General features: G+C 38.1%; 1 protein-coding gene across 1 annotated transcript in view; it reads left to right on the top strand.

Annotated features, from left to right (window-relative positions):
* Positions 1 to 3,373, top strand: part of LOC144964377 (corticotropin-releasing factor receptor 2-like) — a gene marked incomplete in the record, with an annotated part of 220,211 nt that extends 216,838 nt beyond the window's left edge. The window contains 1 exon segment of the mRNA XM_078898552.1: positions 2,062 to 3,373. Within this exon segment, the coding sequence (XP_078754678.1) occupies positions 2,062 to 2,221 (160 nt within the window).
* Positions 3,374 to 12,837: the final 9,464 nt, after the last annotated feature.

The following is a 12,837-nucleotide window of genomic DNA, read 5'->3' as shown; positions in this document are numbered from 1 at the left end:
TTGTTGAAAAGGAAAGTCTAGTTCCTTAGTTCCTATATTCAGGACCTTGGAGCATTTTTGGACCATGCTGAGGACAAATTATTTATTTCTAAAGCTACTTAAAGTGGAATTTTCTTTTTTTTCCCTTTGAAACTACGAATTTTTAAAATTTCAACTTGGCAGCTCTGGTAATGTTTTTTTTTTAAAAACTAAGTCTATAATTAGACTTGTCGTTTATGCTTTTAAGTCATATCGAAAAAATCCTAAATTTGTTTCCATTTTTAGTCTATTCGACCACAAAGTACAAAATGGTTACAGTAACCATCTCAAATCTTGGTAATAATATATATATATATATATATATATATATTGTGGTTTAAAATTGAATGGTCATGTATCTTAAATAGGAAGCCGAAGTATTGACGTCACAATAAGGAAGTAGGTTACATATAGAGCAGTAAAATTAGGTGCCCCAAACGTAAACAATAACAAGTTGCTAGTGATTTCCGTTAGGGACCGGAATAATTTACGCACAATATAGGTCTCCCAATTTTGTAGTTTGAGTTGTAGGCAATACACTTTCGGTATTGAAAATATGTTTACATAAAATCTAACAGTTGCAGAAATAATAATATAAGACTAAATTATTCTGAAAATCAGGCTCCGAATAATTCTCGTTTTGTTCACACCAGCGCAATAATTTGCTCTGGTCTAAAAATAGATAGACTGTAAATTTTGATAAATTTTACCTTTTGTTCCATAAAATATCCATATCTAGACATTATTTGATGCATGATCGAGTATTTATGAATATGTGTTTCTTTTGCCACCTAACAGCCAAATTTTAAAGGTTATTTTTTTCTATAATTTACATTGGAACTTGAGCTGTCAAGACAGGAACATGTGGTTTGCCATGTGCTTCTAGACCTTTGTTTACGTTATGGGCACCTAATTATACTGCTCTATTGAATCATACGATGGCATAATTATTTTTGTAGCAGGATGTATTTTAAAAATTGAGCTTTTATATAGCGCAATATCAACTTCGTGCTTTACAGGGGGTCCCTGTCCAACAGCAACATTTAACATGTAGGACGGAACATAACGCCTGTTTGGCGATATTACAATTTTTCGGACAAAGACAACGCTGCTAACGGCCAGGTACTCATTTTACACGTGAGTATGGTGAGAGAATGTGAGTAAAGAGCCTTTTCCAATGACTCAACTATGCGCCGAGCGCGAGGCTCGAACCCAGGACCTTCCGATCCGAAAGCGAGTGTCATACCACAAGACCACCTAGCCGCACAACTATTTTTGTAGCAGGATGTATAGTCGAGAAGGATAATGTTTGTAAATTACCTTTTCCAAGAACACAAAAATGAAAATATTGCTGCTTCCCGCTCGAGGAAACGATTAACGTTTATATTACAATTTTTTTCTAATAAAAAATAAAATTCCCTTTATTCATCCCCAAGGGGAAATTTGTCTTTTGGTCTATTCCAAGGGAAGAATGGAATAACCCAGGCAACAGCCGCAGCGCAGCTAGGGCAAGGTGACTTGCTCAAGGCTACACTATGAGGTAGTCGAACTAGGTACCCTTTGGATTTGAAACGAAGACCAAACCGCTTTTGCAATTTGTAACCCATCGTCTCAAAACGGTATTATGTCGGGATGGACCAGATGCTAAAAAGTATAGTTATAGTTTAATTGGTCAAAAATATGAATTATTGGTATTTATCACTCTACAATATGGCATTCCTTTTCCTCTATAAAGCAAAACAAACTCAACTCAAGTCTGATATTTCTGGCTACAAATTCCATTTTCAGCATCTTAATCATCCCGACTGAATACCGTTTGGAGGCGAGTGGTCACATATTTTATGTTTGTTTGTTTTTTGTTGTTTTTTTTTTGTTGTTTTTTTTTTTTTTTTTTTTTTTGTTTTGTTTTTTTTTTTGTCTTTTTTTTATCTATCATTTTTTTTTTGCTTGTTTGTTTAAATGTATAAAAGATTCTTTAATTTACCCGTCTCCCTCCCCCACCCCTACCCCCCCCCACTCCCCCCCCCCCCCCCCCATTTCCAGATCCAGCGGATACGCCATGCACCAGTTGTCCGTCCCCTGTCACGGCAAGTCTAACTCCGACGCCAAAAGAGCCATCAACGACAGACGGTTCTCGAAGCTCTCAAGGACGGAAGAGTCGGAGACGGATGCTTGCACGTCGATGATCGATAACGGGACTTAAATCTTTAAAATTTTAAAGATAAAATTGAGCTTTTATATAGCGAAATATCCACTAGACGTGCTCAAACCGCTTTACAAAGGTATCCCTGGCCAACAGCAACATTTAATTAACATTTAGGTCGGGACATGACGCCTATTAGGCGATATTACAAAATTTTTTTTCGGACAGAGACAACGCTGTTAACGGTCAGGTACTCATTTTACACCTGATTACGGTGAGAGAATGTGAGTAAAGAGCCTTCTTCTCCAAGGACTCAACTATGCGCCGAGCGAGGCTCGAACCCATGGCCTTCCGACCCAAAAGCTTGTTATACCACATAGTCGCACAATCTTACTGGATAGTTTAAACTTTTGGGAAATTTAGGAGGAAAATAGAATAGAATCCCAATGAACAGGAAAAGTAGAAAACGGTAGGGGCTGCCTGAAGCCGGTGATCGTGAAAATACTAACGAAAGAGTGAAAATGGAGAGGCTTCGTATGGGAACAAAACAGACAATGGACGTTTCGGGTACAAACCCTTCGTCACCAAAACAATAAACAAATAAACGTGAAAACAAATAAAATAAAATGCAAAATAACTTGTATCGTCTGTACTCAATGGTGGTTGCAGTATGAATTTTTTTCTTATTTAGGTCATATAAAATGAATCCAAACTTCACAGCTTCGAAAATCACACCGGTTGGCAGTTCTTGTGAAAATTATACCTAATCGCATAGCATCAATAAACAAAATTAACTTCTAACAACTGGCTTGAGTGATGAAAACTTTGTTCCTTCTATTAATAGCATCGGAATCACACCGGCTGGCAGATGTTGTGAGTATTCTACCTAAACGCATAGCACCAACAGAATGATGTTATTTAAAGCGTCTAAATGACACCGTTTCGAGGGTGATGAGTCACATATTATGTGTGACCAGCTGTGTAAATTCTGTATTATTATCCTGGTGCAAACTGGACAGAGAAGAAAAAGAAAGAAAAAAAACCCTAAACTTTTATGCAGTGGATTATCGTCCATTAAAATGTGCCGAAGGCTCTTTTCAAATGGTCTCAAGTTGCAGGCGATTTCAAACTAAAACAGCAATGAAAAAAGGTATAAATAAATAGATAAAAAGTAATGAAGAGGTAATGAAAAAGATAAATAACAAAATATAGAGTATAAAGAATTTTTTTTTTAAATATATGTATATATATATATATATATATTATAAATATCGGAGACAAAGAGACTGAGAGAGAGAGAACCAGAGAGAGAGAGAGAGAGAGAGAGAGAGAGAGAAGAGGAAATACAGCGACGAAACAAAATGAGAGCGTGAGAGAAAAGAGAGAGAGAGAGAGAGAGAGAGAGAGAGAGAGAGAGAGAGTAATGAATATTGTATGTATGCATAGCACAATAAAAACATTTTCAATGACTCTTCACTTTGAATAGTTAATATTTGATAAGTGAAAATACTGTTCTATTTGCTTTTTGGTTTTTTTTTTAAATATAGGTATCGATAGAATTACAAAATGACAATCCATTGAATTGATTGTTTGTTGATATTAATAAAATCATTCTAATAAATAATGATAATTGATGCTGAATTGATTTCATGTGATAATGTAAACTTCCTGTTTCTCAAATGGTACGCGTATGCTCGTTTGATTTCATTGTAAAATATTCATTTCTTTATGATAATGTTTATAGATACATTACCCCCAGGATTCAACTAGCACGCTCTCAGGTAAAAGCCAAAAAGCGTGCTGGAATCCGAGCATATCAAAACCCGATGCCCCCCCCCCCCCCCCCCCCACCCTCACCCCACCCCATGCTCGTGGGAGGAAACGACTCATTATATCAATAAAATTCGGTCACCCAGCCCCAGCGTGCTATAATCGGCGAGTGATGTATTGGTTTCAATGTTCACCAGTTCCTACCAATCGTCCATCCACCCACCCACCTAACGAGACATTTGTGTGGCTGGCTGAGAAAACTCCGGATAGATGCGGCAATTCCATAAATTGAGTTTTGTATGCAGTGGTGTAGATGTATACCACATCTTTCTGATCATTTACCACTTTAAATTTTCTTTCTATGTCTATTAGAACCCAAGTTATGAATTTATTTTTTTCTGAATGAAATTTGTTGCTAAGGGAAACACTTTATCTTCGATTTTGGATCATATCTCGAATCGAAGCTTGCCGCATCTTCCCGGGTTTTCTCAACCAGCCTCACATTTATTTATCTGTAAAACAATAAATCCATCTTGTTCACCAGTTCCTCCCAACCACCCATCCACCCACCTAACGAGACATTTACTATCTATATATCAACCAATCCATCTACCCATGTTCGTCATTCCATCCGTTTTGAGTCATTCCTTGTTTATGCAGACTTTGATTCTTGAATCATAAATGATTTATATTCCCATCTATCGCTACACCAAAATCCCATCCAAGTGTTCTTTATCTAATTCCACGCCTAAGTATTACCCAGCAACTTCCACAATAATTTTCTCCCATGAACGTTCGCTCAGTCACCTATTCATCTATTCACTCAATCACAACAACTACTACAACTACTAATACTACTACTACTACTACTACTACTTCTACTACCATTACTACTACTGCTACTACTATTACTACCATAACTACTACTGCTACTACTTTACTACATAACTACTACTGCTATACTTCTACTACCATAACTACATGCTACTACTTCTACTACCATAACTACTACTGCTACTACTTCTACTACCATAACTACTACTGCTACTACTTCTACTACCATAACTACTACTGCTACTACTTCTACTACCCTAACTACTACTGCTACTACTATTACTACTACTACTACTGTTACTACTACTACTACTACTACTACTACTATACTACTACTACTACTACTACTAAATACTAATGCTGCTACTACTACTACACTACTACTACTACAACTACTACTACTACTACTACTACTACTACTACTACGACGACGACGACGACGACTACTATTACTACTACTACCACTACTACTACTACTACTACTACTACTACTACTACTACTACTACTAATGCTGCTGCTGCTACTACTACTACTACTACTACTACCTTACTATTACTACTACTACTACTACTACTACTACTACTACTACTACTACTACTACAACTACACTACTACTACTACTGCAACAACAACTACTACTACTACTACTACTACTACTACTACTACTACTACTAATACTACTACTACTACTACTACTACTACTACTATACTACTACTACAACTACTACTACTGCTACTCCTACTACTATTCTTCTTCTTCTTCTTCTTCTACTTCAATTACTACTATCATCAATTATTATTAACTTGATTTATAACCTAAAGAGCTGTTTAAATGCTTACTGAGAAAATACTCATTTATAGATCTAAATGAATTATTATAAGATACGCAAAACCGTATTATTTTAAATAAACTTCAATCAATGTTACGGTGGGATTATTTTTATTTTTTATCACATCAATTAACACAAAAACAAACAAAAATATTCTCTTTAAAGATTTTATAAAATGTGTGGCCTACTGAGAAAACCCGGAAAGATGCGCAAATTTCATAAATTGAGTTATGTGCGCAGTGGTGTAGATGCAGACCACATCTTTCTGATCATTTACCACTTTAAATTTTCTTTCTATGTCTATTAGAACCCAAGTTATGAATTTTTTTCTGAATAAAGTTTGTTGCTAAGGGAAACACTTTATCTTCGATTTTGGCTCATCATATCTCGAATCAAAGCTTCCAGCATCTTCCCGGGTTTTCTCAGCCGGCCTCACAAATATGTATACGCATCTTCTTCACAAAATTTGTTGATATTAATGTGAACTGGATCTAATTACAAATACCTTTCGGTATGCCTGTTTCAGAATGAATTGATCTCACAAGTCACCCAGATGGCTGGGTCCATAAGGCATTGCAGCGTAGCCATCGTTATGTTATAGCCTGACCGTGGCCTTCGTAAAGTTGTTGCCTGATACTGACCAAAAAATGACGTCAAAATGCCAGTCTTTTGCCACAAAAGAAAACAAATCGTGAGTTGTTTCAATAGTTCGACCAATGAAATAACTTGTTTCCATGAGCACTACAAACGACAACTCACTAGGCGATGCAAAAAACAAATAATGACGTCAAACTGCCAGTCCTTTTGGATTTCAGTATCAGGCTATAACATAACGATGGCTACGGCCTGACACTGAAATCCAAAACGACTGGCATTTTGACGTCATTATTTGGTTTTTGCACCGCCTAGTGAGTTGTCGTTAGTAGAGCTCATGAAAACAAGTGATTCCATTGGTTGAACTATTGAATACAACTCGCTATTTGTTTTCTTTTATGGCCAAAGACTGGCATTTTGACGTCATTTTTTGGTCAGTGTCAGGCTATAAGTTAACGAAGGCTACGGCTGCAGTCCACTTTATAACCGAGGGCCGGAGTTAGAACGGCATTCGGCATCTGGTTATTTTCCTTCAGCAAGGGAGTTAACTCCTGTTTACTTATACTGCAGTGTGACACTGCTGGTTTTTCCCCATTGTTACCTCAATTTTCATCCACTATTTTCAAAAGCGTGACCTCTCATTTTCCTTGCCTGTCGTTCCAAACATCCGTTTCCAAAATATCATTTATTTTCTTGTTAGAATTGAATTATTCCCCTTTGAATATCATTTTTCAATGCAAAAAATATATTTATCAACAAATCTATACGATTAATAGGTTTGATTGTAAATATATTTAACTTCAGACAACAGCATGGTACTCATTGACTCCTGAGTTTAGTATGGCAATGTTTGTAAAGTGCCATAATATCTGAGGATGACATGGACAGCTTTGCTTCGCACTCGAAAGGTACCGAGTTCGACTATCAGCCACTCTGTGTGGTATTGAGGAAGCCACTCGAGGGGCGGGGACATAAACTCCTCGAAACTGGGGGAGAAGTTGCCAGGTTTCTCCATCAGCAAGAGGAGAAATCGGGCGGTAGCGAAACGGCTTCGGTCGAGAACCCACCCGCCCATCGGCAAAATCGCTTCATCAGTGGGAACTGGTAATGAGCTCGAAACCGCAGAACATCCAGTTGAACGGTGTGTTGTAACGAAAGCTTCTGGGTGGGTTCGCGACGGTGCACGAACGAGTGCGGTATGGAATTAGCTGATTGGGTCGATCGCATACAAATCTAGAGACGTGCAGTTCGAGCGTTGGGTCGATCGCATAGCAAACAAGAGACGTGCAGTTCGAGCGTTGGGTCGATCGCATACAAATCTAGAGACGTGCAGTTCGAGCGTTGGGTCGATCGCATAGCAAACAAGAGACGTGCAGTTCGAGCGTTGGGTCGATCGCATAGCAATCTAGAGACGTGCAGTTCGAGCGTTGGGTCGATCGCATAGCTATCTAGAGACGTGCAGTTCGAGCGACCGTGGCCAAAAATATCTAGAAGTCCCATGGGGTTTTTTTAGCTGAAGGAAGGGATGAAGTTGAGTTACCTCGGTTACAAGTATGGTATGGCAGTAATTACGTTACGTGACTCAAACACACCCGTGCATACCGAAGCAATCTAGAGTTTTGAGTCTAATTCGCATTGGTCGATCGTCATGACGTAGTACTGTGAGCACCATTCACCATTAGAAGTTGCTGCCGTCCTGGCCCTCTTTGTGCGCTGCGGTCTATCTTTTCAAATCTTTTTTAATCAAGTTTTTCACTTTCGAGAAATGAGTTTGAGAGTATTAGGGATGAATGCTTCATTTTATGAATGTAAGAAAATGTACTGATATTGCCAAATTTACCATTGGTCTTTATGATGATATGATTATGTCTTCCTTTTAAATATTTATGAGTTATGAGCCAATACTTATTGGCCACCCCTTTTCTTGCTGTCATTCAATATTTATTATTGTTATATTTTTTCATTGTGTCATATCCCTTAATTAAATCGATTTAAACGATATATTAATGATTAATAAACAAGGACAATGTTTGTCGATTATGATAAATAATAAATGTTAATTATGAAATATCGATCAGGAATATCGATACAGTCCATAGCAATATTCCATCGCTACTCCGATTATCCAGTTAACTGGCCGTAATCTCGCAGACCTTGTATTAAATAATTTGGCCAGAAATCTCTTCCTTCAAATATCGATCGATTTAAATGACCCTCATCTCGGTAAAAACTCTCAAACCTGGTACTTCGCGGAGTCTTCCTTAATGTCCCAGGTTTGAGAGTTTTTTGCCAAGATATTGGTCATTTAAGTCGATTGATATTTGAAGGACGAATTTTCTGGCCAAATTTGTAAACACCTGGTTTTCTAGAGTACGCCATTTAACCAGTTAAAAGTCTTAGTATCATCTAAATCAGATTATTGCAAATATCATCTTTATGAATGAATTTTGTTTTTATTTATGATACGAAAATAAATTCTAAAATTTTGTCTTATTCCAAACGCTGTCCATTCTTCCTTTGTTTTATTGCTTGCTTTTTGTTTTCTTGCGGCTTTGTGGTGTAGTTGTATTACACTCGCTTTCGGACCGGAAGGTCCTGGGTTCGAGCATCGATCGGCGCAAAGTTGAGTCCTTGGAGTAGGCTCTTTACTCACATTCTCTCACCGTACTCAGGTGTAAAAATGAGTACCTGGCCCTTAACAGCGTGGTCTGTGTCCGAAAAAGAAATTGTAATGTCGCCTAAAAGGCGCCATGTCCCGTCCTACATGTTAAATGTTGCTGTTGGTCAGGGAGCCCTTGTAAAGCGCTTTGAGCACGTTTAGTGGATATCCTATATAAAAGCGTAATTTAAGCTCAATTTAACAATTTTCTTAAATCGTTCCATCTTCTCTGTTTATATTATATCTTCAAGTATAAAGAGTATGTGGCAGGATTCGCCTAATAGGGTTCAACAGTCGTGACGTCACTTCCCTCGTATTGACGCATGATAACTTAGTAACTGGTTCTAAACTATCGGAACAATGGCGGACGCCCTTATGAAATACTTCGACGAGCATAAAAGTGTATCCAGAGGAGAAAACCATAAAACATCTGATCATGTTTTGACTTTTACACATTCTTATCACAAGATATATGAAAAGTTCTAGCCAGCATGAAAAATAAAAAAAGAACCGATTTTCTTTGTATAGAACCACGATGGCCGCCGTTGCTGGGCGGACGTGACATCAGACTATTGAATCCAATTTATTGTGGCATTTTAGCTGTCATCTTTTAAGTCACATGTGCGCGATTTTGACGTCAACAAGAGGTGGGGTCTTCAAAATCTTCCAAAAGACCGGTGTTCGTGTTCGACCTCAATACGTGCCCACTCTATCATCTTCAGGGCCGTAGATATTTGGACCACGCCTCTTCAAGAACTGCGAGAAATGACAATGTTTTTGAATGTTTTTCAACGTTTTTTCGTGCGGCTATGTGGTCTAGTGTTATGACACTCGCTTTCGGATCGGAAGGTCCTGGGTTCAAGCTCGCGCTGGGCGCATAGTTGAGTCATTGGAAAAGGCTCTTTACTCACATTCTCTCGCCGTACTCAGGTGTAAAATGAGTACCTGGCCGTTAACAGCGTTGTCTTTGTCCGACAAATTGTAATATCGCCTAACAGGCGTTGTGTCCCATCCTACATGTTAAATGTTGCTGTTGACCAGGGAAAACCTTGTAAAGCGCTTTGAGCACGTTTAGTGGATATAGCGCTATATAAAAGCTCAATTTAAAAAAAAAAAAAAATTGAACTCACTGAACCCTAACACCGACTATATCCGTATTTTACCCGGGTTACTTTTACCCCATTCCTTTTTATTACATTGCTCCGAGACAAATTATACGCGTAGTATCAAAGCTAATGTTTTATAGTTTTCTAATGTACATGCTCATTTTTAATACATTATTTCCACTTTTGAAAAGTAGCAAAGATTCCTAGGATTGAGTGAGTTATAAGGAATTAGATCACCTTAAGTTTGAATTCGATGAGTAATTTTTGTGTTCTTTATAATTCCCGATAGCTCAGTTGTTAGAGCACTCGCTTCACACGCAAAGGGGCCCAAGATCGATCCCGGGTGCAGTCGAGATTTTGTTTCTAACCCCCCCCTCCCTCCCCACCCACCTGTCCACCCAGCAGCGAATGGGTAGCTGTGTCTGTTAGATATGGCGGAAAGCACTTTGCGATAGACAAGCGTCCTATCCAAAGGATAGCAAGAACTTACTATTTCACGCTATAGGAACCGGGATAAACTCTGACTCCATGGGCCTAATGGCGCTGAAGGCCTACTTTTATTTGATAATTGATATCCTGTATTGGAGGCAGCAGAAATGGGGTTTCTTAGAAGGATGTTGAGAATCTCATGGACGGAGAAGAAAACTAATGAAGAAGCATTAAAGCAAGATAGCGTGAAACGGACAATAGCAATTGCTTGCTATCTTTTGGATTGGACGCTAGTCTATCGAAAAGTACTTTCCGTCAAATCTAACAGACTCATCTCCCCATTCACTGATGATGGACAGGGGGTGGGGTGGGGAGGAGGGGGGGGGGTCAAAAGTACCGAGTTCGATCACCCGCCGCTGCACTGTGTGGCCTTGAGCAAGTCATCTCACCCTAGCTCAATTTGCGGCGCTGCACTGCGGCTGAGGCCAGGGTTATTCCAGTCTTCTCTTGAAAAAATGTCCCCTATGGGAATTTTATCTTTTATTATTTATTATTTCCCCATCTCTGTTGCCTTTTGTTACTTTTCTACTCTATTTCTTCTTTATATTCTATTTTCGATTTTTAATTTACATCATAAAAAGGTAGGCAACTGCTACAATCCATAGTATCTATACATATTTTACTCATTATCTCCCTTGTTGATGGTGACAATCAAAATTAATTTCGGAGTCATTTTTTTTTTCATTCTTCCTGTTATTTCCTTTTGTTTTGTTTTGTTTTACTTTTTATTTTGGTCGCTTGGTATTTGTTTTGTTTTTGTTTTGTTGTTTTTGTTGTTGGTTCTCGACAAAATTATGTCAACAAACATCGGCCTTAATGAATGAAGTTGTTAACACGTCATTACTGTGTGACAAAGAAGTATAACGGACCAACACACAGAACTGTGTGTAATCCTGAACGTTTATAGTCTGGTTAATACAGTTAGTGAAAATTACTCATAAACGCGGATGGAAAAAAAAACAATAACAAAGACCCTAGTGACGTCATCTTCGTTCTATCTATAGATAGAATGCGCTTGGCCAAGGAGTTCACAACATTGCCATCCGGAAGTATAACGGACCAACACACAAAACTCTGTGTAACCATGAACTTTTATAGTCTGGTTAGTACAGTTTAGTGAGAACAACTCACAAACGCGGATGGCAAAAAACAATAACAAAGGCATGTGTGACGTCATCTTCATTCGATCTATAGACACTTAGATAACCACACCTCTCGGACAGTCGTTATAATGTAAACAATGGCAGTGATTGGTAAACATAGCAAACTACACATGTTTTACTATCGATGCTATGTGTCTAAGCAAAATGCCCACTGTCTTGCGCTTGATGAATAAAACCAACACAGAAATCTATAGATAGTATGCAGATGACGTCACTCAGGTCTTTGTTATTGTTTTTGCCATCCGCGTTTGTGAGTTGTTCTCAATAAACTGTATAAACCAGACTATAAAAGTTCATGGTTACACAGAGTTTGTGTGTTGGTCCGTTATACTTCCGGATGGCAATGTTGCGAACTCCTTGGCCAAGCGCATTCTATCTATAGATAGTATGCACTTGGCTAATAAGTTCACAACATTGCCACCCGGATGTATAACTGGCCAACACACAAAACTGTGTGTAACCATGATTGTTTATAGTCTGGTTAATACAGTTTAGTGAGAATTACTAATAAACGCGGATGGCAAAAAAACAATAGCAAAGACCCGAGTAACGTCATCTTCGTTCTATCTATAGTAACCACGCCTCTCGGACAGTCATCATAATGTAAACAATGATAATGACGGTGATTGGTAAACATATCAACAACACATGTTTACTATCGATGCTTTGTGTCTAATATAGTAAAATACCCACTGTTCTTCGCTTTATGAATAAAACCGACACAGAAATCTGTAATTAAACTAAAAGCGTTTATAATCTGATCGAGAAAATCGTGTGATAACTAGTCACCCATCAGGCGGTATAAAAACAATAACAATGATCAGAAAGAGGTCAATAGGATTCAATAGTCTGATGTCATGTCCGCCCAGCATCGAGCAGCTTGGTTGTAAACAAAGAAAATTGGCACTTTTTATTCTTCATTATTATTCATGCTATCTAGAACTTTTCATATGTCATGTGATCAGAATGTATAAAATTCAAAACATGATCATATTTTTATTGTGTTTTTATCCTCTGGATGCATTTTTTATGCTCGTCGGAGAAATATTTCATAAGGGCCTTCCGCCACTATTCCTATAGTTTAGAACCGGTTACTAAGTTACTATGCCTCATTACGAGGGAAGTGACGTCAGGACTGTTGAAGCCTATTCTACTTCACATGATCAAAGTAGTTGATATATTTGAACAGATATTTTGATGATTACTGTATCCGATTACAAACAATAACAA

Source organism: Berghia stephanieae, chromosome 2 (assembly GCF_034508935.2).
Source record: "Berghia stephanieae isolate SIO BIC M18660-M18661 chromosome 2, UCSD_Bste_1.3, whole genome shotgun sequence".
NCBI classification, from domain to species: domain Eukaryota; kingdom Metazoa; phylum Mollusca; class Gastropoda; order Nudibranchia; family Aeolidiidae; genus Berghia; species Berghia stephanieae.
Note: the sequence above shows the minus strand (reverse complement) of the source record. Positions and strands in the feature narration are given on the sequence as shown.